The sequence below is a fragment of the Andrena cerasifolii genome, chromosome 16 (assembly GCF_050908995.1).
Source record: "Andrena cerasifolii isolate SP2316 chromosome 16, iyAndCera1_principal, whole genome shotgun sequence".
NCBI lineage: Eukaryota > Metazoa > Arthropoda > Insecta > Hymenoptera > Andrenidae > Andrena > Andrena cerasifolii.
In genome coordinates this window covers 6,286,043-6,312,591 of record NC_135133.1, presented here as the reverse complement: position 1 = coordinate 6,312,591, position 26,549 = coordinate 6,286,043, and the positions used below count along the sequence as shown (strand labels likewise).

General features: G+C 44.4%; 2 protein-coding genes across 8 annotated transcripts; one reads left to right on the top strand and one right to left on the bottom strand.

Moving 5' to 3' along the window:
- Nucleotides 1-243: 243 nt before the first annotated feature.
- LOC143377686 (ribosome biogenesis protein BMS1 homolog) lies at nucleotides 244-4,666 on the top strand. The gene is made up of 2 exons (XM_076829261.1): nucleotides 244-1,256; nucleotides 1,336-4,666. The coding sequence occupies exons 1-2, from the start codon at nucleotides 403-405 to the stop codon at nucleotides 4,292-4,294; spliced, it is 3,813 nt and encodes a 1,270-aa protein (XP_076685376.1). The 5' UTR covers nucleotides 244-402; the 3' UTR covers nucleotides 4,295-4,666.
- Nucleotides 4,435-26,278, bottom strand: Jbug (filamin-type immunoglobulin domains fbug). Of its 7 annotated transcripts, none has more exons than XM_076829256.1 (40): nucleotides 26,056-26,278; nucleotides 23,899-24,276; nucleotides 22,787-22,911; nucleotides 22,500-22,630; nucleotides 21,730-21,943; nucleotides 21,532-21,649; nucleotides 21,265-21,452; nucleotides 21,020-21,175; nucleotides 20,778-20,919; nucleotides 20,489-20,694; nucleotides 18,891-20,412; nucleotides 18,687-18,822; nucleotides 18,534-18,613; nucleotides 18,283-18,450; nucleotides 13,367-13,513; nucleotides 13,051-13,278; nucleotides 12,669-12,983; nucleotides 12,379-12,597; nucleotides 11,973-12,293; nucleotides 10,406-10,627; nucleotides 10,141-10,328; nucleotides 9,865-10,069; nucleotides 9,660-9,797; nucleotides 8,914-9,087; nucleotides 8,540-8,847; nucleotides 8,237-8,465; nucleotides 8,021-8,149; nucleotides 7,721-7,936; nucleotides 7,482-7,658; nucleotides 7,168-7,407; nucleotides 6,951-7,094; nucleotides 6,723-6,881; nucleotides 6,504-6,652; nucleotides 6,223-6,409; nucleotides 5,894-6,156; nucleotides 5,654-5,825; nucleotides 5,347-5,565; nucleotides 5,075-5,271; nucleotides 4,699-5,001; nucleotides 4,435-4,623 (listed from the first exon to the last, which is right to left on the bottom strand). In XM_076829256.1, exons 2-40 carry the CDS (start codon nucleotides 24,266-24,268, stop codon nucleotides 4,555-4,557), a joined length of 8,874 nt encoding a protein of 2,957 aa, XP_076685371.1. In that variant the 5' UTR covers nucleotides 24,269-24,276; nucleotides 26,056-26,278; the 3' UTR covers nucleotides 4,435-4,554. The 7 variants fall into 7 exon arrangements, 6 of the variants coding, with proteins under 6 accessions (XP_076685371.1, XP_076685372.1, XP_076685370.1 ...); XM_076829257.1 differs by lacking the exon at nucleotides 26,056-26,278 and adding an exon at nucleotides 26,011-26,027; XM_076829255.1 differs by lacking the exon at nucleotides 26,056-26,278 and adding an exon at nucleotides 25,279-25,336.
- Nucleotides 26,279-26,549: the final 271 nt, after the last annotated feature.

Here is a 26,549-nt window from a genome sequence, read left to right as displayed (position 1 = left end):
GATCCGCCAGTTGGGCCATGTATCTAACCCACGTATCGCCTTGGAAGAAACAAAAATCATTTCGTTAGTTGGGTTATGTATGACCTACGTACCGCCTTGAGGACACAAATAATTCTACTCCTCAAAGGTAACTAACTTACATATTGACAAACTTGTTAATATGTTCATTTTCTTCGTTAGCAACATTATTTAAACAACCTACGGTACATACCTACAAAATGGCTAATCCAGCTCCATCTCGCGAGACAGTGGTCGAGTTATAATTTAATGGTCGCACGTGTTAGGTATCGAATCGCCATGTGTTTGTGTTCGTAACGTTGCTCCTACAATGAAATTTGTAACTATTGCAATTAACAAGTATCCGCAAATACCTCGCGTTTTGTAATAATTGTGGAACTCGAAATGGCGAACGATAACGAGGACAGGGTAACTCACAAGAATCACCGAGAGCGTAACGCTGGGCGCAAAGCGGAGAAAAAGAAAGCAAAGAAGGAACATGTTCAGGAGTTGTCCAGCAAGCAGAGAAACCCGAAGGCGTTTACGTTTAATTCTGCGATCAAGGCGGAAAGGCAATTCAGGCGGAAACAAGATATCGAGACTAAGAAGCAGCATATACCGCTGGTTGACAGAACACCCCTCGAACCACCACCAGTTTTAGTCGCGGTTGTCGGTCCCCCAAAGGTAGGCAAATCTTTGGTAATGCAATGTCTCATCAAGAGTTACATGAAACAAGCATTGGCCAACATACTTGGCCCAGTTACCCTTATCTCTGGCAAAAAGAGAAGGATTACGTTTATGGAATGTAACAATGACATAAACAGTATGATAGACATCGCGAAAGTGGCAGACTTAGTACTGCTGCTCATAGACGCATCATTCGGCTTTGAGATGGAAATCTTTGAGTTCTTAAACATATGTCAGGTTCATGGTATGCCAAGAATCATGGGTGTTTTGACTCACTTGGACTTAATAAAGAACGCAAAGCAATTGAAGAGAACTAAGAAAACTTTGAAGCAGCGTTTCTGGACAGAAGTGTACGCGGGAGCCAAGTTGTTTTATCTGTCCGGATTGCTTCACGGAGAATATCTGCGGACAGAAGTCAAGAACCTAGCTAGGTTTATATCTGTGATGAGGTTTAGACCTTTGACTTGGCGCAGTATGCATCCTTACATCCTTGCAGACAGAGTGGAAGATTTAACAAATCCGGAATTAATTAGACAGAATCCTAAAATCGATAGAACTATAAGTTTATATGGGTAGGTAGAGCTTGTATACGCATGTGTATGTATATTTTATGCGATAGTCGAATAATATTTTGTCTCTTGGCGTTTACAGGTACGTAAGAGGTGTTCCTCTGAACAAGGAAACATCTATACATATTCCTGGGTGTGGGGATTTAAAGATCAAAGATGTTAGCTTCTTGCCAGATCCGTGTCCTTTACCGGAGACATTAAAAAAGCGTGCATTAGTAGAGAAAGAGCGACTAATTTATGCGCCTTTCTCCGGCGTTGGCGGAATAGTTTATGACAAGGACGCCGTTTACGTGGAATTGGGTGGCAGTCATTCCCACAAGGAAGAAGAGACTGGTCTGGTCGGAGCTTTGATGGACACCCAAGAAACTCTCGATCAGAAACTGCAACATAGCGAACTGCAGTTGTTTAGTAATACCGCTCCGATAAAGTCGCAGGATGTAAACGAGAATTTTGGTAATTACGTGGGAGAAACCGTAATTGACAATGGCAGAATCAGAAGAAAGGTTGTGTTCCCTGATTCCGAAGAGGCAACAAAGCCGTTTGGCGACGCATCGGATAGCGATAGTGCAGACGATAATGACAACGACGAATTTGAGGAAGAGGAGCAAGAAGGAGAAAATGAAGACGATACTCAAGAAATGGATGAAGAGGAAAGAAAAACTGAACGTGCACCAGATGATAATGACGAGCAGACTATGAACGATGCCGAGGAAACAGTTAAAAGAAAGAAGGGTGTCAAAAGAAAGAATAAAAGCTCTCAGTTGGGAAACATCGTACCAAAGAAGAAGAAAAATTCGTTGAGTAAACCAGACTTGGACAACAGCGACGTAGATGCGGCCATAGACAAGTCTGATAATGCTACGAATCGCAGTACCTCAGAAACATCGAACAATACGGAAGTTTATCATTCTACGAGCAAGGAGTCTGATATTTTAATAAAAAATAAGATATCAGAAGCGCTCAGTTCACTGAATGCTGGTTCGAGTAAAAAGAACACAAAGTCAGACAGCGAGAGCGAGAGTTTCGACGAACTTAGCGACGAAGACTCACGAGCAGGATTAGAAATGGACGACGCGGAAGAGAATAGTAAGTTTCAGCATGAGTCTTCGGGAGAAGAAGACAACGAAAATGACGAGGATGATAACGAGCCTATGGATCGAGATGACGAGGGATCAGAGAGCGAAGACGACGTCGAAGATGAACTAAAATGGAAATCGAATTTGGCCGAGCGAGCTAAAGAGGCTTTCGAAAATCGTCAACGAAGTAATAAAAATCTGATGAAAATGGTGTACGGGGTATTCGACAAGCGAAATCTTAGGCAAGAAAAGGAGGATCAGAAAGGAGGGGAGGTCGAAGAGGACGGGGACGAAATAGGTGGTATCTTCCACGTAATTCAAGAGCAACAGAAGCATAAGATACAAGAACGGGAGTTACAGAATCAGGAGGAATGTATATTCTACATGGGAACGCCGCGAGATTGGTTGGAGGAAGAGAACAAGGTGCTCGTTGCGAACCGTTTCGTAACAGGTAAGTGGAAAGAATCGGAAGACGCCGAGGAGCTTTTAAAATTGGACGACATGGACGACGAGGAATTGTACGGAGACTTTGAAGATTTGGAAACCGGGGAGAAACGCGAAGGGGAAGCGCCAAAGGAATTACAAGTGGACGAGATGGAAGAAAGAAAGAAGCTTTTGGAGAAGAAGCAGAAATTGAAGGAACAATTTAATTTGGAGTATGATAATGGCGAGAGCAAAACTTATTACGACGAGCTGAAGCTGGAAGTGGAAAAACAAGCGAATTTGAACAAGTCTGAATTCGAAGGAGTGGACGACGACGTCCGGGTACAACTGGAGGGCTATCGACCAGGCATGTACGTGCGCGTTGAGGTAGAAACTGTCCCCTGCGAGCTTATCACGCACCTAGACCCCACATATCCGCTGGTTATCGGCGGACTTTTACACGGCGAAGAGAACATAGGATACGTGCAGACTAGAATCAAGAAGCATCGATGGTACCCAAAGATTCTAAAGAGCAAAGATCCACTGATACTTTCCGTGGGGTGGAGGCGATTCCAAACGCTCCCGATTTTCTCTAAGTTAGAGGACAATTTGAGGAGCAGAATGTTGAAATATACACCGGAGCACGTGGCTTGTATGGCACATTTCTGGGGTCCCGTGACTCCTCAAGGTACAGGAGTACTGGCTGTGCAAGATGTTGCGTCCAGAGCACCTGGATTCAGGATAGCAGCAACTGGTTCCATCGTCGAGATGGATAAGAGCACGCAGATCGTGAAGAAGCTCAAGCTTACCGGCGTTCCTATGAAAATATATAAGAAAACAGCTTTCATCAAGGACATGTTCAACTCGGCCCTGGAAGTAGCGAAGTTCGAGGGTGCCAAGATCAAAACTGTCTCCGGTATACGCGGTCAAATAAAGAAGACCGTATCGAAGCCGGAAGGGTGCTTCCGTGCTACGTTCGAGGATAAAATACTTCTGAGCGACATTGTTTTCTGTCGGACTTGGTACAAGGTTGACGTCTCCAAGTTCTACAATCCGGTAACGTCACTTCTGCTACCTCCCGATGAGAAGAGTCGTTGGCAAGGGATGAAAACGACTGGCCAGCTAAAGAGAGAAAATAGGATTCGTATGCCAGCGAATACAGACTCTATGTACACGCCTGTCGAGAGAGAGCCGAAGGTGTTCCATCCTTTGTCCATTCCACGACGTTTGCAGAGAGAGCTGCCGTATCAGGATAAGCCGAAATTCAAGCCAACTCCTGGTAAACGCATGCCCAAGTTCAAAGACGGCAGAGTGGCTGTAGTGCGCGAACCAAAGGAGCAGTATATAGCCCACGTTATGAAAATGATCAAAACCAATTACGCGCACAAACAGCAACAACTGAAAGACGCCACCAAGCGAAGGGTTGAAGCGCATCAAGCACAGATTGCCGCGGAGGAAGCGCGAAAGTTCAAGAGGCAGAAGGAGCTGAAGAAGCATGTATTTAGGGAACTCAGTAAACTGGAAAAGAAAAAGCAGCGATGATATTAATGTACATATTCGTCCTCAATAAGGTGCATTATGTTTTTATATTGTTCAATAAATAGTGTAATGTAACAAAAATGTTCTTACCCCAATGTACAGTAGCTACATAGCATTTCTACACCGTTTGCAAGTAACAAAAATTGCTAAAATATCGGTTTTATTGTAAACATTTCGATAAGTTATAATATAATTATATATATATATTATCAAAATATATTATTAGTCCGTACAAAATAATAACAACTTTATATGCAATGTTCTTACAATATAGCTTGCGACCCACGCCATGACGCGATCGTATGGTGTCCCGTTGAATAATTGTCTCCACCCTGAAATATCAAATAGTAAATATACCTTTTATCTTTCGCCAAATTGAATTATTTGTATATAGTTTAGACCTTCACCTGCGTTAACATTAGCAATTCATCCTGCGTATCGACGATCTTAACAGGAAACGGAGAACCAGGAACGAGAACGCCTGCCCAACGAACTTCGACTCTGTAATCGCCTGGCTCCGTTGGATCGTATCGACAGAGGATTATGCGATCCTTTTGAGTTTCCCTCTGCATTTCCACTCGAAACGCTCCTTTGGGACCACGAACTCTCACCGTAAGCTGGCCAGCGCCGGCACCTCGAGTGTCGCAAATGAAGCCTGATTGAAACGACGCTAATACCCCATGCTCGATTCCTGACCCGTACACTCGAACCTGTTATTAAATACGTCACTGTTTCGATGTCTCATTTAGTAACTTAGAGAGAACTTAATGAACCCGCAATTACTTTCGAAGCATCTGGAGCACCGGAAACGCGTAACGTAAAAGGCGAGCCAGGCACGTGTTCTCCAGCATACTTAATCGTTAATGCATGACGCCCAGCCTCTTGAGGTTTTACGTTTAACGTGAACGTTGCGTCCCCGTGATCGTACAGCTCGCAGTATGCCACTTTGTGGGGGCCAACGCAATGCGCCGTTAACTCACCTGAGCATCGAGAAATATTAGCTTAGAATACATTGTCGAGTAACAAACATATAATTTCAAACGTAAGGAATCTACCAGGTCCCGCGCGCCTCGTATCGATGAAACTTCTGATCTCTTGCCCGACTATACCGTGCTTCAGTCCATCTCCAGAGCAAATAACTCGCGATGCATCAGCCGCGCTCGTTACGTTGATTTGCAAAGGACATCCTTTTAATTGCCTTCCGTTCCACGAGACGGTCATTAAAAGGGGATCTGGAGTTAGCGGTATGTAACTTGCACGATACACACTATCCCCTGGATGTGAAAGCAATGACATCGTTTAAAGAACGGGGTATAAGTTAGGAGAAATGGTTGCGATTGTCTGCAAGGGCAAAGCATTTACCTAAATGTTGTAACATTACGTTCAGTTCGTTTGTCGGTGAAAAGAGTTGAACTTTTGGTGTACCGCTACCAGCTTGAGAACCGTCTATTGTGAAACTAACTTCTTCGCCGCATTTGGCGGACGTTAAACCTCTCCCTCTTAATAACACTCGACTTGTATCCTGTATAGGTGGCTAGAAATGAAAAGTTAAACCAAAGTCTTGGGGTTGAAGCACGTACCAATACTGTTTTAGCCAAGTACCTCTAAATCCTGAACTATTGCTAGTTTTGGGGCTCCTGGGAATGGTGTTGCGTTAAATAATATTTCTAAACGGTGCTCCCCGCCATTTATTTGCGGTGGGATGAGCTTCAGTCGATTGCTCGAAGACATTTCAAAAGATAAAGTTTGATCGCCTATTGCTCCGGAGAGTTCACCAGGTCCAGCTTCAGCAGTGTCGAAACTAATCTTATTCGATGGATGTAGCTTCAACCGTCCAAGTTCGTCGCATACAGCAGGCCAACCACCTTGTAGATCATAAGAAGGATTGTTCCTAAAATCTAATACCTCTCATTCTTTTAATGATTACATACCGATTACGCGTAGATTTCGACTATCTATGATTTTCGGATGCCAGGGAGATCCAGGAAGCTGTAGCCCGGCAGAGACGACTCTGATATCGAACACTCCAACTTCGGTTGGAACGTAAGACACGTTCCAAGTGCCTGGATTAGCTCCCGCTTCGACGACGGCTTTCGAAACACTGTCTGGACCATCTACCTACGAAACAACATAAACGAATTGTATCTGATCACGTGTGCCGATACAGCAAAGTTAAGTAAACGCATATGTTCGGCGTTTCTTTTGTAAATACCTGAACTGCGGGAGGACTTCGTGTACCAGTAACGATAAAATGTGCCGCTTTATCTACGTGACCACTTAATAAGCCTTCCCCTTTTGCGCGAGCTTGCCCAGCCGAGTCCACCGTGCATACTACTGGACTACCAGGTATAGGGCACCCTCCTACGTGCACGATTAGATTTATAATGCTTGTTAGCTACACCCTTCGAGATAATATGTACGTGAATCTTACCGTAGGTGATGTTAATCATATAAGTGCCAGGCACACTAGGAGAAAACTCAACCATCTCGGCGCCATCGTTAAGTGGAGTAACTTGTAACGGAAGTTCTTGACCCAGTGGACTCGTTGCTGCTACATCTAAATCCGCCATTCCAGCATCCGTCTTCATTACTGTAAAAATTCATCGTTGTAGTCAACTTGCTTCGTTGCTTTATGCACATATGCATCCAGTACACATACTTTTAAATGCGATATGATCGTGTACAGACACCGTCATGGGACCTAGCTCTTGCAGTTTCACTTTGGAAACGTCGAAAGCTTGGCAGAAAAAGGGCGAACCCAAGACTGGTTTCGCACCTTGAAGAACATCGATCTTATATGTTCCTGATGAAAGAAATCACTTTTCTTTATTACGCATAATTCTTTGTGGTTATTCCTAAATTACAAAGTAACTGACCAACAGTATTCGTTGTGAATTCAGCGAGTAAATTTCCATCTCGATGTTGGTAACACCGAACTGGAACCGCATTACCTTGCGGTCCACTAATTACAACATCAAATTCCTTCCCAGAGCGTCCTAATGTCTCGATTGTAAACGAGGTTACTTTGCCGACGCACGATTGGTACAATCCTAGGCCGGTTGCGGTTACTTCGCGTCCGCCAGTAGGACTACGAACAGTTACATCTAATGGACTTCCTAAAATAAGGTCGTAGTATAAAATGTATAAAGAAATACGAAGACATCCACGAATAGTCAAGTAAATATCCTACCCGAAATGTGAACTTCGTTATATTTTATGTGAACCTTATGAGGAGCTGCTCGTGTAGGATGAAATACTATTTCATAAAAACCATTTTCTCTTTCTCTGACTACATTGTCAACGTCAGATCCAGCGGCTCGTACATTGACAGTCAATTTTCCAGGGCCGGCTTCTTTTGATGCAACCACTGCAAAATGATTTTAGTCTATCATTCTGAAAGTTCGTTCACCTTTAGTTCGTGTTTCGTACCTATGACCGTTCCAGGTCGGTGACAAACTACGTCCGACACTTCCTTAATCGTTACTTTGCCAGGATCGAAAGCCTGCAGCGTTTGGGAGCTAATCATCTTGTGGCCGTCGCTGAAAATCACGCTGTAAGTTCCAACTTGTCGCGTTCGAATTTCTACGCGATATAAATTAGACGACAGCTTCGTCAACGTGCACGGGATAATAATACCATCAGGCCCTGAGTTGTAAACAGTGTGCGATTAAAATATAATGCTAAAAGACAAATTATACAACAAAGGCGATAGTTAAAACGTAAGTGTACCTGTAACTTCGGCAGATACGGGGCCTTCTAAGCCCGGCATTTCCAAATCCATGTACGCTGTATTGCCAATTCGAATCATAGATGGGCCATCTAACATGGTGCTAACTACTGGACACTTAAACGGACTCCCTAATGCGTAATTAGAATGTTGCAGACTTTACTTTTGTAAGTACAACTGAATATGCGATACGAAGAAGAAATATTAAGTCGACGGACCTGGTACGTTGTCATCATTGAAACTGATGTTAACGTAATGTGTACTGGTAGTTTGTGGGACGAACGTTACATCGTACAATCCACGAGCACAAGCAACCACTTCAGCTTTCACGGTATTGTTTTCCGTGCTTACTACCAACTCCAATGTTCCCTCGCCTGCCTCCGCAGCGTCAACGGTAAACGTAGTTGCCTGGCCTAACAATGCTTCTGTAAGACCCGACACGTGAACCTGTACAAATTTTCATTAGCAAGCTGCGTTGCTAGAAACTTCAAGTCCTTAGGTGCATTGCATGAAAATTTTACCTTCGTAACATCGTAAATATTGCAGGCAAATGGAGAACCTTTCACGTGCTCTGTGTCCACTAGCACGCTGATATTATGTCTGCCCACTTCCATCGGTACAAAGCTAATATTGTATTTTCCATCTACAGGTTCTATTGTAATAGGAAGGGATATATTTGATGGCGGTGTTACGATCACGTCGCAATTCGTTGAAGAGGCCTGTGGATCTACGGTGAAGGACATTAGCTGCTTTACAGCTCCCATTTTTAAACTGTGACCCGTAATTATAGCTTGACCTGCGCCGATCACTTTACAGCTGAACGGTGAACCTACGATTCAAACGATATGGTACGCGTTAGAAGAAATTATATTCGAAACTTATACGCGTTACGCACCTGGAACAGGTTCTCCGTTAAAACGAACGCTAAGACTGTGTACAGCAGCTTCCTGTGGCTTGAAATTAACTCTGAACTTTGCATTTCCTTCGCTTTGTACATAATTTGGTACATTTTTACCATTCACAGCAACAATAATTTCGAGATTACCAGCGCCTGCTTGACTAGCATTAACTGAAATGAAGAAATATATAAACGAATTGCATCACAGATAAATTAAATACTTAAGTGGTCTCCCTACTTTGACGGCCTAAAAAGGAGCGCGATATTTGGGATTTTTTTAAGAGAAACCCCCAAATTATATTAATTGAAAACTTTGTGCCTATATTTGTACATATTTAGGCAACATTTAAAAAAAAATTAATTTAAAAAACGGTACTTGGAACCTTAAACGCGTTTTTCTGAAAACGATGTTTTTCGAATTTGTTAGCATGATATCTCAAGAACCAATCAGCCGATTTTCTTCAAACTTGGCATATATCTTCAGTAGATGTCCCATTCTCGCTGGTATTAAAACTAAGTCGGTTTTTGCAAAATTAGACTTCTGCGACTTAAAAAACCAACGAATGTTTTTTTGCAGAAATCGAAGTCTGTTTTAGACATATTCTCTATAGATTGACAAATGAAGTCACAGAGCTGGAAGTACATACATTTAATGGTTTTGTTTTAAAAAAATTCCCAAAGTTCGCATCATTTTTCGTCCGTCTAGACAGGGAGACCCCTTAAACAAGGAGTCTATGACTTACTGCTGAAGAAGACTGGTTTGCCAACAACACCGCTGTTTATATCCGTTACCTTTACTTTGTCCGCGTTATAAGCTTTTACTAAAAATGGGCTGCCTTCCACGTGCGACCCGCTTAATTTCACTTCGACGCTATGATCGCCTGTAAATTTTCTGCGTTTTTTTAAATATTCTCAGGAGCAGTTACTTGTGTTTCTTCGTTCACATACCAACGTCTTTCGGAGTAAATCCTGCAGTGTAACACCCCTGCCCGCTCTGTTTAACATGGACTGGTAAGCTCTCTCTACTGGGTGAAAGGACTTCCACGAGAGGTGTTCCCAACGAAGCATCTGCTTCTATCGTGAATGTTGTCAGGCGATTTACGGATACTTTCTCGAGTCCCTCGGTTATTATTACTTTTGCCGTGTCGCTCACCTGAGAAAACGTTTCGCGTGATCGGGAGAGAGCGCTTTAATAATTCGGAAGAATCATGATGAATGTAATACCTGACAGCTAAACGGACTCCCGGGTACATCTTCCCCATTAAATCTTAAATCCACGGTATGTACAATTGCCTCCCGAGGTGTGAAAGATATTGCGTATGTATGCGGACCTTGAGCTTGAGCAGACGTGGGCACACGACCGCCATTCACCGTCACTTCCAAGTTTCCTGGTCCTGCTTGACTAGTTTCAACTAAAACATGGCAAATTATTTATACGTGGACACGTGTTTAAGACGTGACTAGGTAGTGCAGAAAACGAGGACGTTACCTAAGAAAGTTACTGGCATTCCAATAACGCCGTGTTTAGCATCCTTTACTTTGATGGCAGTCACGTCATAAACTTTGCAGCTAAATGGACTGCCAACCACGGGGACATTCCGATGGCTTACCGAAATTCTATGCTCTCCAACTATTCTTGGTGTAAATGCTACGCTGCACGTGGTGTCTTTGTTGTCAGTGACTTGAGCGGGTACGGCCTGTCCATTGGGTCCTATCAAGTCCGCCGGTTAGTTGTTTAATATAATTTAGTTAGCCAACTACTAGGGTGAATCAGGAGGACACCAAAAGTTGTCGATGGGGGTTTACGCGCGTCCAATGACTTCTTTCTTAATGTTAAGATTTTTTAATCGCAACAGGCTATATCTCATTAAGAAAGCGATGTATAAATTGTTATGATAATACGATAGCTGCTTAGCTGCAGATGCAAAAATGTAAATGTAAGTTCATTAAAATATTAGTCTGCTTGTATTGCCTGGTAATTAATTTAACTTAATGCTTGGTTAATGGCATACCTATTATTGCATGTTATTGCAAAAAAATGAGTAGGCGGAAGAAACAATTCAAGCAAAATGTTTAAACGTTCAGACGACAGTGAAAAGAAACCATTAAGAAGAGTTTGATATACGCATTATCGACTCGTCTTACTAAGCATACGTAGTATTGAAGTAAATGTTAATATTGGCACATTGGTTGAAGCACTACTCTACGTTTTACATTTACTATCTGTACCGTTGTGCCGTAATGCTTAACAGTAGGAGTGGAATTAAAAGTAATTGTACGTATAGCACCATGAAAAATGGCTGTCACGTGTGAAATACACGCACATATAAATATGAACTTGGTCCGACAATTGGAACGAGAATTGAAAAATGTTAGTCATTGTTTCAATAATTATCTGCAATGGTGAAACCAAAGCCCGTATAATACTCTAATATGGTAACCAACGATAAAAAGGCACGAGAAGGGCATGAGAAATTGTTCTTATGCCAAGATTTTTAGAAGATCAAGTTAGAAACCCACCACCAATTTATTTGTTATATTCCACTATTTAGGCAAAAATGAGATTAGTTTTGTTTGAGAAGTCTAGTAATGTCGTAGTCTGAAAGCTGGCCGACCTGCAACAGAGAGAGAATTGCTCTCAAGCTGGAGATTAACAGGACAGTCAAACACAAAGGCACAATTTCGTGCAAGTCTCCACCATAATCAACAGAAAGATCTATCGAATTATTACAAACGAATCGAACGAAAGTTCCAGAATGTAATAAAACAGTGACAAATGAAACATGAAAGGTGCTTGTATAGACTTTCGGTGGTCGGCGAAACCATTGTGTGTGTCAGTTGCAAAAATCTGGTAACACTGGGTTGAGACGTTAGATTTGAAGGAATATCACAAAGTGTATGATGCCGCTGTGAAAGATAGTGATTTGTGTGCGATAACACAGAGATAAATCTTTGAACTGGAGGATATACATGCGGTATGTACGCGCCAATGCAACGCAACGCACAACTCAAGTAAAGAATGTCAGTAAGAGTGAAAAGAGAAATAGATTTCTTACCTTCAACGTTAACTTCTAAATCTTCCAAGCTACCGGCAACGTTACTGACGGTAAGATAGCTTTGTCGTCCTAATCCAGCACTGCTTAATGCCTGCCCACTCACTGTTACATGACTATCACCACCCACCCGAGTTATGATCGGGCAGCCTGGCACAGTTCGTTTATTGAAAGCTATATTAATAGTATGTTCGCATGCCTCGAATGGTACAAAGCTAACCGAGAATCGAGCATTCCCTTGTGGCGTCACTTGAGTAGGTATATTCTGACTACGAGCTGATATCGTGATTTCTAAATTCCCCTCGCCTGCTTGACTCGCATCAACTGCCAAGGAGCAAGTAAAATTTTTAAACGGACTGTTTAAATGTACTTGAAATATTATTTCAAATCTGACTCTCCAATTTCCTACCGGTGAAGTGTGTTGGCTGACCAACACTGTCCCTAGCCACGGGGCCGATTAATACTTTATCCGCATTAAACGCTTTAGCTAAGAATGGCGTGCCATTTACAGGGTGTCCATTATACTCGACGCTGATCAAATGGACACCGACATCTCTTGGTATAAATTCCGCCGTGAAACCACTTTTTATGTCACCCGTTACTTTAACGGGTAATTCACTATTCGGCCCTAAAAGAAGAAAGTACACTCGTAGTATCCTGACGCTTCGTGCCTATAGAATTTTGTTTATCGTTACCAACCTCTTACAGAAACCGCGAGTTCTGCACTGCCGCTACCATCGACTCCCATATGGAAACTAGCAGGTTGGTCAACTGGGATTAATTCCAGGTGATTTAAACTTAGCGTCACTCTGCTCGTATCAGATACGTTACAAATGAATGGGCATCCTTTCACCGCTTCTCCATTGAATTTTATATCAATGTAGTGCGATTTAGCAATTTCAGGGGTAAAAGAAACAAGGCAACGTCCACCGCCTACTACTTGAACATGGTTGGGTACTTCTCCTTCGTTTATCGAGATTTCTAGCTGCCCCTCGCCAGCGGCGCTAGCATCGACTATAAAAAATTAAGAAAAGATTCCAGGATAGATTCGCGCTTTCCTTAATCAGTTATCTTTAGTTACCTCTAAACTGGCAGGCATGTCCTACGACAGCACTGGGTACGTCAGTAACTTGAATTAAACTGCTGTTGTACACTTTGGCGACGAGAGGTCCCGCCGGTAGCTTCTGTCCCGCGATGCTTACTTCTACGAGATGACTGCCCACTTCTGTTGGAGTAAACTCGACGCGAAACTCTCCGGGACGTCCTAGCTCTTCGTCGATTCTTGCTGGAATGTGTTTCTTGGAAGGTGCTAAAAATAATTATTATATTTTATAATAAAAGATTCCCAGCCGCGAGATCCATTTTACGTACGACGTATTTCAACGTTGTATGCTTACTTATAATTTGGACGTCAATTTCGTTACTGCTAAAGCCAAGAGCAGACAACTCGAACAGTGCTGGACTACCGGCAGGGACCAATCTTACAGAGTCCCCGATTACTGACATTTTTGGGGCTGGCATGACGCCTACTCGCCAAGGGGATCCTATTTATGTAAAATTCACTAATCACATTCTTAACCTTTGTAATATTTCATAGATTGTATTACGAATGTATACTTCGTGTACAATGTTTCAATAAAACGTAATAGTCTCATAACAATTAGCAGGCAGTTATTTCATCGTGGTAATTGCGGATCCTCGATTTCTTCAAGACAATAAAAGTAATCTCTCGACTTGCGACCGTGACACTTCGAATCAAGTTTCAATTTCCCGGAAGTGCAACGTGACTCCAATCAAAATCCTCCTAACCTTTACATCAGACATAAGGGCACGCGTGAATCGCAGAAGAAAATAGCGTTCACAGTTCGCAGCCACCGCGGGAAGTTTCCCGAAACTAAGTTTAAATAAACCCATCGGAGGGAAAACTGGCGTTGTCGCGACCGCGCGAGCATTCGAAAAAGCGAAATTACCTCGGTTGCCTTTGGCTCTCGGACTAAGAAACCTAAAAAATGCTGAAAACCTTGAACGAAAAGGAATGTAGTAACGCTTAATTAAATTACGGACGAATTAGACGTTGATAGTAGTACTAGTAAAACACACGAATCGAATCTGTCGATCGCTAACAGAGCTCGATCACAGAATACACTTCGATCTCGGCCATAAGTACGAACAGGTATCGAGTTTTCACAGTTGCACGCGAACCAATCCGACTTTGATCGTTTCAGGCTCTTCGCTGAACGCTGATCGCGTACGATTCCTCTGTAGATCCATTCTAGCACGATTTACGAAAACGCAACGAGGGAAACTTCAGAAAACACCACCGACTGTCGAACGATTGCGAACGATCGAGAAGAACTGAAGGATTGTGTAGCTTCGGTTTCCCGACGAAGAAACGTCAGCAGATCGCGATTCACTACAGACTCGAACGAGTCGAGTGACGGGACGAGTGTGGCTGCCACTGGATTGCCGCTCAGGCCCAAAACCAGGGCCGTCCATTTCTTGGTACACGTCCAACAATTTTATTCCATCTTTTCCTTGATATTAAAAGTAAATACTACTCTCATTCGTTACTACGATAAGTTATTAAAACTTAATTGAAACAGTTACTAAAGGATTAATCGATTTATTTGAAAGTCCAGAAATTACCGAGCTTCTGTTGTGCATATATCGTGCACATGGCCTACGGTACAAGATCCTTATCAGCCTAGAAATCCATCAAAGCGAATTGTAAGGCAAAGAGAAGGTTGAGAAGTAAGTAGATGCGTTCGTTCCGTTCGATATTTAAATTGCATCGTAAATTCGTTTGACGGTGCGAGTTAGAGCGGGGCATCGGCGGGCCACGATACGACTATGCCCTCCCATTCGTTTCTTGCCCCGTTCGACCGGCTACAGTCTATACCTATACGTTTACAGGATACCTGATCTGCGTATTTCGATACCTTAAGGTCGGCCGCAAATAGAAACCTCACTGTTTGCATTCAACGCGGTTCCACTTTTGAGCCAGTGAAGGAAGAAACGCGAACCTGTACGACCTAAGATCAAGAGCGGCCAATGATTGATAACCAGCGACAACGCCAACGTATCGGGAACAGAAGTGCAATCTTCTATGCATCGCGATTCCACTTAATAATCGAGTTTCTATGCGTACGATCCACTACGCGAAACGAATGTCAAAACGGGAAACCGTGAGCGTATGCAACGCGACTCTGTTTAGAAAATACGAGAAACGTGTCTCCTGTGCGTTACAGTTCTACCGCGACGTTCGTGCATCGTAATTCCACTCGAAATGAGATTCGCCAAAGCGCACAGCTCACTATGACCATGGACATTTCTCGCATAGACCATCGGGAGCGTGGCTGTTTAATTACAAAGTAGAATTAATAATCCTCGCAATTAAAAGCAGATCTACCGACGCATGCAACCTGTCGCTCAAACTGTCAAGTGCAAACCTCACTAAATTTCCCTCGGTATAGTATTAGCTTTGGAATATCGAGAAGGCGTTTCTGAGTCTGTATGGCAGTCGCTTCGCTACGTTTCCCCGTGTTTCCCACGAATTTGATGCAACCGATGCAAGGATGATCTCTCGATCGCTTTTAAACGAAGGCCTACATACGTTTCGGGCTAGCAAACTCGCGTTTTCTATGCTGCCGTAGCGAATCTTTCGTGTTATGAAAAAAGGGGAATTATCATTTGAACCGATTACTATTAAGAACAACGTCGTAGTAGCCTGCGCCGCTGGTGTCATCTAGACGGTATTTTTTTTCCCATTCCGAATCGCTTTGCGCCACATTCTTAACGACAGGAGTTACCCCGAAGGAAGTGTGGCGGTTCGTGAGACGCTGCATTCCCCGACATAACGGGTCGCACGGAAGGGAACTCGTTTCAAAATTTTCGAAAAGCTCTTCCCGATACATTACCCGACCGTGCTCCTCCGCGCACAACTTACGGGACTAATGGAAGATTCCACTTGGGAGATGCGGCGAATAATATTCATCCGCGCGATAAATCGTTGCGAACCAGATACCGTTTAAGCGAGATCAAATTGGGATCAATCGACTCCGATGCACGCATGATAATTGTGACCGCGCGTTCCATTCCAAAAGCATCGCCTCCTATCGACAGCTCTAATGACGTTGCATAATATATTCTAGAAAATCGCGAGAGAAAGATTAGCATCGCTGTTGCAGCTTCGTGGCGTTGAAGTCACCAAACGCGACTAAGTTATGCAAGAGCAGAATGCTATTTCTTACTTCGTAAGCGCGCGCGTTTATCCCGTGCTCGCATAATTAGCACATAATCGGGACTTTCATAGTTAACGCGTATCCTTATCTAACGTTACGGTGATCCGCGCATCGGTGATCGAGCAGTAGCTTTCTTCGCCGCACACTTGCGCGTTTCGTTTCTATGTACGTGCCTACGTAGATCCTACCAACGTCATAGAGCACTTTGGTAGCAAGTGGATTAGAGAAACTGGCAGTGGTGACACGTTCGGCATTTTAATATGTTAAAGCGCATAAGAATGTGTTTCACGCGTTCCCGAAGCCTAAATTACCGGAGAGGCCACGGGAGCGGTGTATAATTGCGAACGTTTGGTACCAAATGCTACTTCTCTAACGTAACGGTAACTTTTATTTACACCGTTCCGAGCGATCGATATCGGCAGCAGGATTCTGAAAATCATTCGAAGAGGCTCGAAGCACGTGTAGTTACGCGGATTACGTTTATACCCACGTAGGCAGAGGCCGACTATCCTCATTCGCAACCAAATACGTCTATGAGCATACAGCGACTTTAACGCCGTGGCCACACCTACGGTTTCTACGATACTCCTTTTCAGCTGATAATGTACGAGCCGAAGGCGAACCGCGGCCGTTAAATACCGCTACGTAAAAACGTTAACGTGTCTAAACGTTACGTCCAACGTCCGTGACCGACATCGGACAGTACACGGATGAAAGAACTTGCGTAAAATTATGATCTAACGCAGACCTCGCCCGGCATCTCGAAATCGGATGTGTGCCAATAAACTTTAAGGCGTGCAGTGGCTTCTGTAGATCAACCTTGACCGTGGCTGGCGTTAAAGCAGGGAATGCGCGCGGCACGTTGTAAGAAATGTAAGAGATCGTAACGGAGTCGGAGGAACGCTTGGACGCTAATACTAGGGGGCAATTTTAGATTGGAATGGGGTTCCAACGAACATCTTTACGGCATTGTAGGCCACGTGCAAGCGTGCGGTCACGATTGCAGAATGCGCGTCTCTACATGGTATCTAAATAATATTCTTTGTGCATGCGCAGTGGCGTGGCGCGGTTCCGTTAAAAATTTTACTTTCACGGTACAGCGTGGCGAACCCGATGTTGTGAATGATCGTGCCACCGAAACTACCTAGGCGCTCAAGAAAAGAATGCTCCATTTCAGGACAACGCTTCCTTCCGTTTTGCTTCGATTACTTCCGCTCTTTATTTGTTTTAGTAAAGTCCGAGCGGTTCTTTAAACGCAAAGATGCATAATGGAATTGCTCGAACAGCAGAGCGCACATTGTGCTTCGTTAGGTAAACGAAAGGAAAAATTTCAGGAAGGCGAAGAAAACGATGATGCCGCGTATGTGTGTCAGTGGAACATCGCGTGGATGCGTGAAATCGCAAGTCAATGACCCGACTAATGACCTGTTGACTCAAAGGCGCGCGGATACTGGTGCTTGAGAACACGGCCAAATTCAACGGCTGCAACCATAAAACAATCGAGCGCGATTCCCGAATGAATTGCGAACAGGTAGAAATGTAGGGGCTCGTTTGCGTTTCGCAATGTTGGATGTTTCTTCAAAAGCTGCTATTACGCGGGCATCTCATTTATGAAACTGCATGCAGCAGCCAACTAACTTTCACCAGGAAACTTCTTTCCTACTTTATGATAATCTACTGTGACAGGTTGGAAGGAAAGCGGCTCAGCGGGCGCGATTGTTGCACACGCAACTATGATATTTCCATTCAAACCGATCGATTCATAAATATTTCAAATTCCTCAGGCAGTAATGCGCCGTGCTGACACCTTCGTATTCGCGTGACACTCTTTTGCATTTTCTCAATGACTCTGCTAGTGGAAAGTTCGCGCTGCGGAAAGAATTCGAAGCTCGGCGCGTATTTGTACGTAATAAATGCGCGACTCTTATACTCTGGACTTTAGATATTGCATTATTTCCAGGCACGGAAGTACCATTTAAATACGAAAGGTGTTCAGCTATTGCTTCGGTCAGGTAGTAGAGTTCGAAGGTGAACGAAGCAAGACATTGTGGATTTAATACGGAACAACTTACCGGGGACAACTTCTCCATTGAATGTCATTTCTACCAGGTGTACAACAGCTTCGTGAGGCACGAACGATGCCAGAAATCGTTGGCTACCTAACGCTCTGACAAAACTAGTCACGTGACCGCCGTTCACGAGGATCTCTAGATTTCCAGATCCGGCTGCAGATCCATCGACTGAAAATACAAAAGTGTATGAAACACTGTTCTTTGGGTTTCGAGTTGTTGTAACAGCGCTCTTAATGAATTTGTTTACGTACTTTCAAATTCTACTGGCTCGTTAACAACGCCGTTCGGAATGCTCCCAATTTGGATAGCGCGCGCATTGTACGCCTGCGACCTGAAATCGCGAATGATTATATCGACAATGCAAAGCGCTTACATATTTCTTAAAAACTCTATTAATCACGAACCTAAAAGGAGATCCCTGAATATGCTGACCGTTCGCTAGGATCTGAATGGTGTATTCGTCAACTTCTTCGGCAATTATCGTGTACGTTAAACCCCGAAGAGTTGACTTCTGAACGGGAATTACTTTTCCATTCGGACCTGAAATCAAGTGACTGTTGTAAGTTAATTTTCTAACGCCAATCGAGCACAACATCAAGGAAACTCACCAGACACAGTAACGGCAACTTTATTTGGATCTATACTTGGATCGATATGGAAACTAGTCGGCCTGTGAATTGGTAACATTTCCAGGGCACTCCCGGTTGCGAGTCTGGGACTCTTGGTTTGTGCCGCCGTGTAACCGGAAGTCCCGTTATTAACGTATCGATCGTGCACCGCGTCCGTGGTGTCCACATTCTTATAATAATTGTTGTTTTTATTCTTAAGGATGCCATGGGTTTGCGTCCGGGTATTGTGGTTTTCGCTATTATATTTCTGAGACACGTTGTAGTCAGAACTCGTAAGTTTCTGACTGGACGTATAGTTGGACGAGCTAGTTTGAGTGTGCGACGTATTCCTCGAACTATAATTCTGAGTATTCTTGTAGTTGTTATTCAAAAGACTTTGGTTGTTCGTATTTTCGGCGTTGGGGGAATTATTGGTGAGATTAGCGAGGGACTCCAAGCTACCGTAAGATAGTAACGATTTTGTTTTCTCTATGGCATCCCAGGAGTCCCGTCTAGAATTTCCGCCGACCATCGACGACACCCTTACGTTGCTGCTCGTGTCAACCGCTCCGTTATCCGTAGAACCTCTCCTATTGAAACTATGATCTTTATCGTTGTTTCTCGGACTGAAGCTTCTATTTACGGGACTCTGCGTTGCACTGCGATACGCCATTGGACTGCGATTTGGGGATCGAGATCTCTTCAAAGATCCAGAATTGTAAATCTCCCGGGATTCCTTGATGATTGGCGAATATCTGGAGCCATGAGCAGTTGGACTTGGATTTGGGGAGCGAGATCTGTTCACCGAGGTGGATGTGTAAATATCCTTCGACTCTTTCACAAGGCTGGGGCTTTGCACGGTCGGTGATCTCGACTGATTGTATGTTGAACTGGAATAAATTTCCTTCGTCTCTTTCACCATGGACGGGCTATGAAGGTTTCGCGGGACTGGGCTGTGACTATGGTTCGGAGATCGAGCATGATTGTACGAGGTGGACGCATGGTAGGTTGAACCGGGGTTCTCCACCGAATAGTTACTCGACGCTTTGTAAGTGGAGGTAGTCTGGCGCACGGGAGAATAGTCGCGAACGTGTCGCGTCGGGCTCGACGACTTGTACGTCGACGAGGAGTAGACCTTCTGAACAGGACTCGACCGCCGTTCAGCCCCCCCTAAAACGTTCAGGCCGTTCATTCGCCTTTCCAGCGAAGATAACTTCGATCTCTCTAGACTGGACGTGGATTCTTTCGATCTTCTGGATCCTTTCTGCGTGCCCACTCGAATAGAGAATGGGGAACCTCGAACGTCCGAACCATTAAAGTACACGTAAACCCTGTACTTCCCGGAGTCGTCCGGGATGAACGAAACTCTGTATTGCATATGCCCAAAGTCCTCCATTCGAAAAGGTACGGAGTGCTTGTCGTGAACTAAATCTATGATTACGTCGCCGAGGCCTCCGGTTCCTGTTGCATCGACAATGAACGAAAACGGTTGCCCAGGCATAGCACCATCCGTGTCTAACAGCTGCAAATGATATCGATCGAATATTATAGGCATGGACGATGGTCAAGCCGATACTTCACTAAATCAATGGACTTACCTTTATTCCATTAGGATCAAATACGAAACACGTGAATGGTCCGCCCTGTATATGATTCCCCTTGTGAGTTATCGCGATACTCCACTCTCCTGTTTCGTCAGGTTGAAAGGACGCAGTGTGCACGCCAGCGTTCTCTTTCACGGGACACGACAGAGATCTTTCAGTCGGGGACCATGCGGTCACATCAATGCCATCATGACTAGTTCCTGAAAATGATTTTATACGCTCAGCTCGAGTCCAACTACATCTCCTGCAGTGATTCACTTGTTCAAGCGTAGGTACTACTTACCGTAACTGTTGACTAGAACCTCGACGATAGATCCTATAGCGCATGGATCCATACCGGGTGATTTGATTTTGGTCAGAGAAGGTAAGACTCTAAAATAGTAGGGACAGCCATCTACCAACTCTCCGTCGTTGTACACCATTAACTGCAACGTAAAGGCAAGATGATATTGCGTATCGATCTAACGTTTAACTTAAACGGGAACGCGTGCTAAACAATGCGTTTATAGAATCATAAAGCGAAACCTTGTGCATTCCGACTTCCGTTGGTATGAAGGTTCCTTTCCCATGAACTCCGTTCCACGCAAGTCTGCATTCGATTCGTCCGCTGGGACTTATCACTTCGCCGCGTACTTCCCTTGTGTTTACTTCTTTGGTAAGTATCTCTAACTTGAAGTGAGCCTGCAGATAATGAGCGTACGATTTTAATGACTTCCCGACGGAGTGTGTACTTTTCTTCGCCTGCGCTTTTATTAACCTAGCCAACTAACCGGCTGTTGCACCCTAGCGGAAGTGCTGTCGATGTGGACAACGATCTGTTTGCTTGCTTGAGGGCGAGGCTTCACCCACTGAAAGTATGTCGCGTACGCCATCACGCCTAAATGTTCTACGTTCTGATCTGCCATGTCTTTTGCCTTGAGAATAGGCTCCACGCCTAGTTTCTTGCCTCCGTCGATACCTTCCAGAAGATTACGAAGCGAGCGTTACATCACGCGCAATGAAAGCATCGACAAACTGGCCGTTGGCTGGATGCTTACCGATTTGTATATTGTGCTCCCATGCAGACGGATCGGTACTGATTTTATCGTAAGCCGGAGCCGGACCGCCCAAATTCCTCACGATGCTGCATAATACCCTGCCGTCGTTCCAATCGGTCTACAAGAATCGATTTCATCTTAAAAAAGAAGAAGAACGTTCGTGGCACGATCGTTTCACAGAGAAAAAGGCAGACTCACCGTGAAGTTCTGTACCGGGTGATGAGGTAATTGCGAGTTTACCCATCGCAACGTTGCATGGAAACCCGGTGAACCTTCCTTCATGAAGTACGACAAGTAGGTCATTCCCGATAGTTCATCCAAATATGGAGACGCAAGGTACTCTGGTTCCAGCACCATCGGTATGTCGAATTCACGTTTCGATATCTCCATAGACTTTCGGCAATTGTACACGCTGCAAATGTAAAAGCGTTTCTACAGTTTCCGATTCCATTTTCTAACGTGTAAAGAAGAAACTTTAGATTTGTATCCGATTTTTAAATTCGACCCGCATATATTTTTTTTGTTTGTCACCGCATAACTCCTCAGCATATGGACCGATTTTGATGATTTTTTTTTTATTCAGAAAAGGGCGATGCCCCAGTGATCCCGTTCTACACTGCATCAATATTGGCCAAATATTTTGCCAGTTATGGATAATAATAAAGACTATTGTCACCTAATTATTATTATGTTATGTAATATATATAAAACTAAAGACAAAAAATAAAAAAAAATTAAAACCGACTTCAAAAAAATAAAAATGCACTAAAAAGTAAAAAAATAATTGAATCCCATATTTAATCTGCGGCTCTCATATTTTTTAAGTCGGCGTCTCATCATTTGCACTGTGTAAATTTGGCGGCAACTTAAAAAATATGAGAGTCGTAGATTAAATAAGGGATTAAATTATTTTGTACTTTTTAGTGCACTTTTATCTTTTTGAAGTTGGTTTTAATTTTTTTTAGTACCTATCGTTAGGATCGAGCTGACGCCAGTGGGGGAACAGACCGGGTTGGCAATAATCGAGTAACGCGCTGAGATACACGCCCGAGTTCCAGTCCGTCGTGAAATTATTCACCCTGCATTCTGGTAGGACTGCCTGTGGACCAATCGAAACGACAAGATAACAGAATGATTGACCAACTTCCTCTCTCTTTACTCCGTCCAGTTTCAGAGTTATCTTATTGTATGTACTTGTACGGCGAGATTATGCTCGCGATGCGGCAAGGTCGCCCGTGCAATTACGTATACTGACCTTGAGCCATGCGAGCATGAGTTTCCTTGGAGGGAACTTGGACTTGCCTATTTGGTACCTTACAATGAGCGACCATATCAGGCCGAGGATCAGTTTCAAATTTCCATTCACGATGTCCACGTTACCTGCGAACAAACACAAACTTCAATTTAAAAAAAAAACCCCAATGCTCGTATCGATAAGAATACTTGAGATCGATCCATCTTTAAGCTGACCCAAATTGCAACGCACTTTTCACGTGGGAACAAGGTGACGCGTGAGAAGCTATTCTCACCAAACGATACACGGAGTAAAGCGTAAAAAGACACGTTCGTAGATGGGCTGAGTCGCTTCGAGGCAATATACCTACTATGCGAATGCAAATCGTTAAAATCGAATGCATCTAAAAAGTCTTACCACACAAGTCTCGCGATCATTCCAATTAATTAACGTACCTACGCCCGTTAAGACGGCATTAAACGCATTCTTGCTCTCTGTACGAGCTCCCGTCCAACACGCGGCAGAGATGCGTACGCGCGGTTTATCGCCGATGCATCGCTTTAACACTCGCAGGTTGGAAATTAAATTAGCCGGTGGGTACACGGGTATACTTCTATGTAATGGCGTTCCGAGAGCCTCGTAGGCGCCGATACGGTGCAGGAAAGGCAACGACCTCGAAGTACGATTTGCAAACCATGACGTAACAACTATATTTTTGATCGTACCCGGTAGCTGAGCTCACCAATTAGAAATTAGAGAATACACAGGCATTTGCGATTTATTAAATTTCTTCAAATCCTCAGGGCAAAGGATACTGTGGATTTCTAGCGGTTTTTCTGTCATCATCAACGACTGAACGTTTCATACGTGTCGCGTATCCTTTCTGCTCGCGGGCGCAACACGCTTGGCCAATAAACAAAGCTCCTCGGACATGTGGGTTATCTGCGACTCGATTATCAAGAAGGCGTTATGAATAATATTGTGAAATATAACGGCAACGACTTAACGATCGGTGAAGTCATTGAAAGGATCTGTAGAGATCCAAGCGCGATCGTTAAGTAGCTGCTGAATGAGTGGAGGCTAAATTTTCCATCCTGTCTATCGATCGAACGTTGAGTTAACGCTCGACTCACCGATATTCACGAGCTTGACGCCGTCGGCTTCGATGGCTTGAAGGGCCGTCGACACGTTCTCCAAGTGATGGTGCTGATTAGCCGGCCGAGAGTTCCACCGGGGTAACCGCCGTTTGGTGAGAATCTCGACGAGAGCGCAGAGTCGCGTGCCGTCCCGGAAATCCTCCGCAAGATCGATTACGGGGCCGTCTGCGACGTCCACGGCGTGCTTCAGGTGCTCGTTCACCCAGTTTCTGAATGTGTTCGCTTGGATCTCGACCCAAAGGTCCTCGTGCCCTTTGATCGGCATCCCTTTAGCCGCCGTACCCTCCGCGGATCGCGCCACTAGGCCCACCAGTTCCTCCGGTCGTAATTGTTCGGTCGAGTCCATCTTCGTTCCTTTTCCACCGAGAAATTACCACAATACACATTGACAACTTATTTCCTACGGCGGCACTGGCGGTGGAAAGCAGATGCACCAAAGTGCAACGATGTGTTGTACGTGCGCGCCCGATGGCTGTTAACAGAACCACCGTGAAACGAAATTGCTCGATTCTATCGAGACAATTGGACTCGAAACGTAAGGTGAAGTGGCTGGATGAAAGAAGCCAGAAACGCGCGAGGCTAAAGCCAATGAGAAATACGTGCAGATCATCTGGATAATATATAGAGTAACTGCTGCTTTTCTCTTCGAAGCGGCCAGTAAGTCTAGTTAGTCGCGATACTGCGGTTGCCCGGGAAGATTAGTTGGTGAAAAAATTTCACACGGTGAAAGTGCTGCACGGACGAACACCTGTTGCTACGTCTCCCCCTAATCATCGGTGCATCTTACGTTTCGCATCCTTCACAAATGGAAATCCGACATTTCATGCGAATTCATTAAATGTTTTACAGTTAGAACTCAGAGAAAGGGAACAAGAAAGCGTAGAAACGATATCCATGGTTCGTTTACACTCCCCTAACGAGTACCTATCGGTGAATGAAGAAGTGGCGGTAGGAGTAAACAAAGATCCGAACTCTGGAATCTCGAATTCGCATCTTACTTTTACCGATGTTCAGCGCAATAGCAACTCTAAACGCTGAAACAATTGAGAGAAGATGATATTGTTAGGCGTGCGACATCTAATGGATGATAATTCCAATTATGGAAGGGCGATGTGATCGCCTACCGTAGTTTCTGACGCGACACGTTAACGTGACATCAACTACTTACACGTGCTAAAGGCATCGCTTGGGCCACGCTACGCTATCCTATGACATCACTGTCGTCTGAAAACCTTGTCCGGCCGGCGGAGCTTGCGTAAGTGCGTAAAAAATTTATGCTGGGATCGTACAACGTTGACAGATGACGCCTGCGGATAATCATTGCGGTGTATGGAATCAGGCGTGATCGAAACTTACCGAGGAATACGGACGAGCAAGTGTCTCGGCTATTTTCTACCATGCGAATAACATGCACGCATAGCTATAGGAACAACCCTCGAGCCCGGCACTTCTCCGATAAGCGAAACGATTAGGTGAGTTCGTGATTAAAACGCAAATGGAGCAAGTAACGATGTTACGGCGACGTATCGCGAAGAACACGTCCAATTACGGCAACACAAAAGACGAAACACGTCCCTCTTGCAGAACGTATCGTGGGAAACTTCGATAGAACTTAAAACAGCTATCGCTATTACACACACTTGCACGCACGAACTTCAGCTCCTCCGCTTGCACTTTCACCGTATATTTCCCTTTTCGATATTACTTTAATCTGTCACTCGCCCTTTCGTTCGTGCTCCACTCTTGGCAAAGGTCGGCAAAAATCCATCGATATCCAGTCGAATTTTCAAACCGATCTTGAGTGACTCGAGAACGAGAAAAGATTTGACGATCGATCAAATTCTCGGCAAGATTTCGTTGGTTTTTGGAAGAAAAATAGTGACGAGAGTTTTGACGGGAACCGTCGTCGATTGGTGGACGGTCGACGAACCGACCAATCGGGATGTTCATCGAAAGAGCGCGATTTGGGGTGGATCTGTTCAAAGAATATACGGAGGAAGATGTTGGAAAATTTCTAACGCAAAGAACGATGCTGGAGTTCGCCGGGATGAATGTTTTGAACGCGAACTATGTTGTACGTTCACTCACGGGGCCGAGGATGTAAGAATGTTTGGCATGTGAGCTGATATTTACGACGATCGTTCTGCAGAGGTGCCCCTCGAACACGGAATCCTCCTGCTCCACGTGTTTCGCGCGATTTCCCTCTCGATGAAGCCTGCTTCACTGGTTGACGAAGCCACGACACTTTGATGTTGCGGGTAGCTACGCGAGAAACGCCATTTTTGGACGTCGGAGGTTTCCGGATCGCGCCGTTGTCGACGAGCGTCGTTCGAAGTGCGTGAGCTCACTGAACCGACGTGAAAATCCCCCTCTCCTGCGCCTCATGGCGATCGCTTCGCAGACCCATGGAACACGATCGTAACCAATAGGCTTCCGTGCCTACCTGTTATAGGGCCCCTCCCTTTTCACTGCACAATTCACTATTACCAATGTAAACGAATGATGTTCGGCTATCTCTTTAGCTGGACTTCCGATCAGCATTTATTTACGGAACGTAGGGCTCTCCAAAGAGTTAATAAACGTCCCTGAGAAGGGACGCAAACATCTGGCCGAAAATCTTAAATCAA

Bases quoted from the DNA above. Each gene is read 5' to 3' on its own strand.
- Jbug (XM_076829255.1), bottom strand. From the start codon at position 25,321: ATGGTAGAAAATAGCCGAGACACTTGCTCGTCCGTATTCCTCG. The intron at 20,920-21,019 runs GTTTCGCTTTAT...TTTACGTTGCAG, and splicing joins CGGAAGTCGGAATGCACAAG to TTAATGGTGTACAACGACGG. The intron at 12,598-12,668 runs GTTGGTAACGAT...TTCTTCTTTTAG, and splicing joins ACTCGCGGTTTCTGTAAGAG to GGCCGAATAGTGAATTACCC.
- LOC143377686 (XM_076829261.1), top strand. From the start codon at position 403: ATGGCGAACGATAACGAGGACAGGGTAACTCACAAGAATCACCGAGAG. The intron at 1,257-1,335 runs GTAGGTAGAGCT...TGGCGTTTACAG, and splicing joins AGAACTATAAGTTTATATGG to GTACGTAAGAGGTGTTCCTC.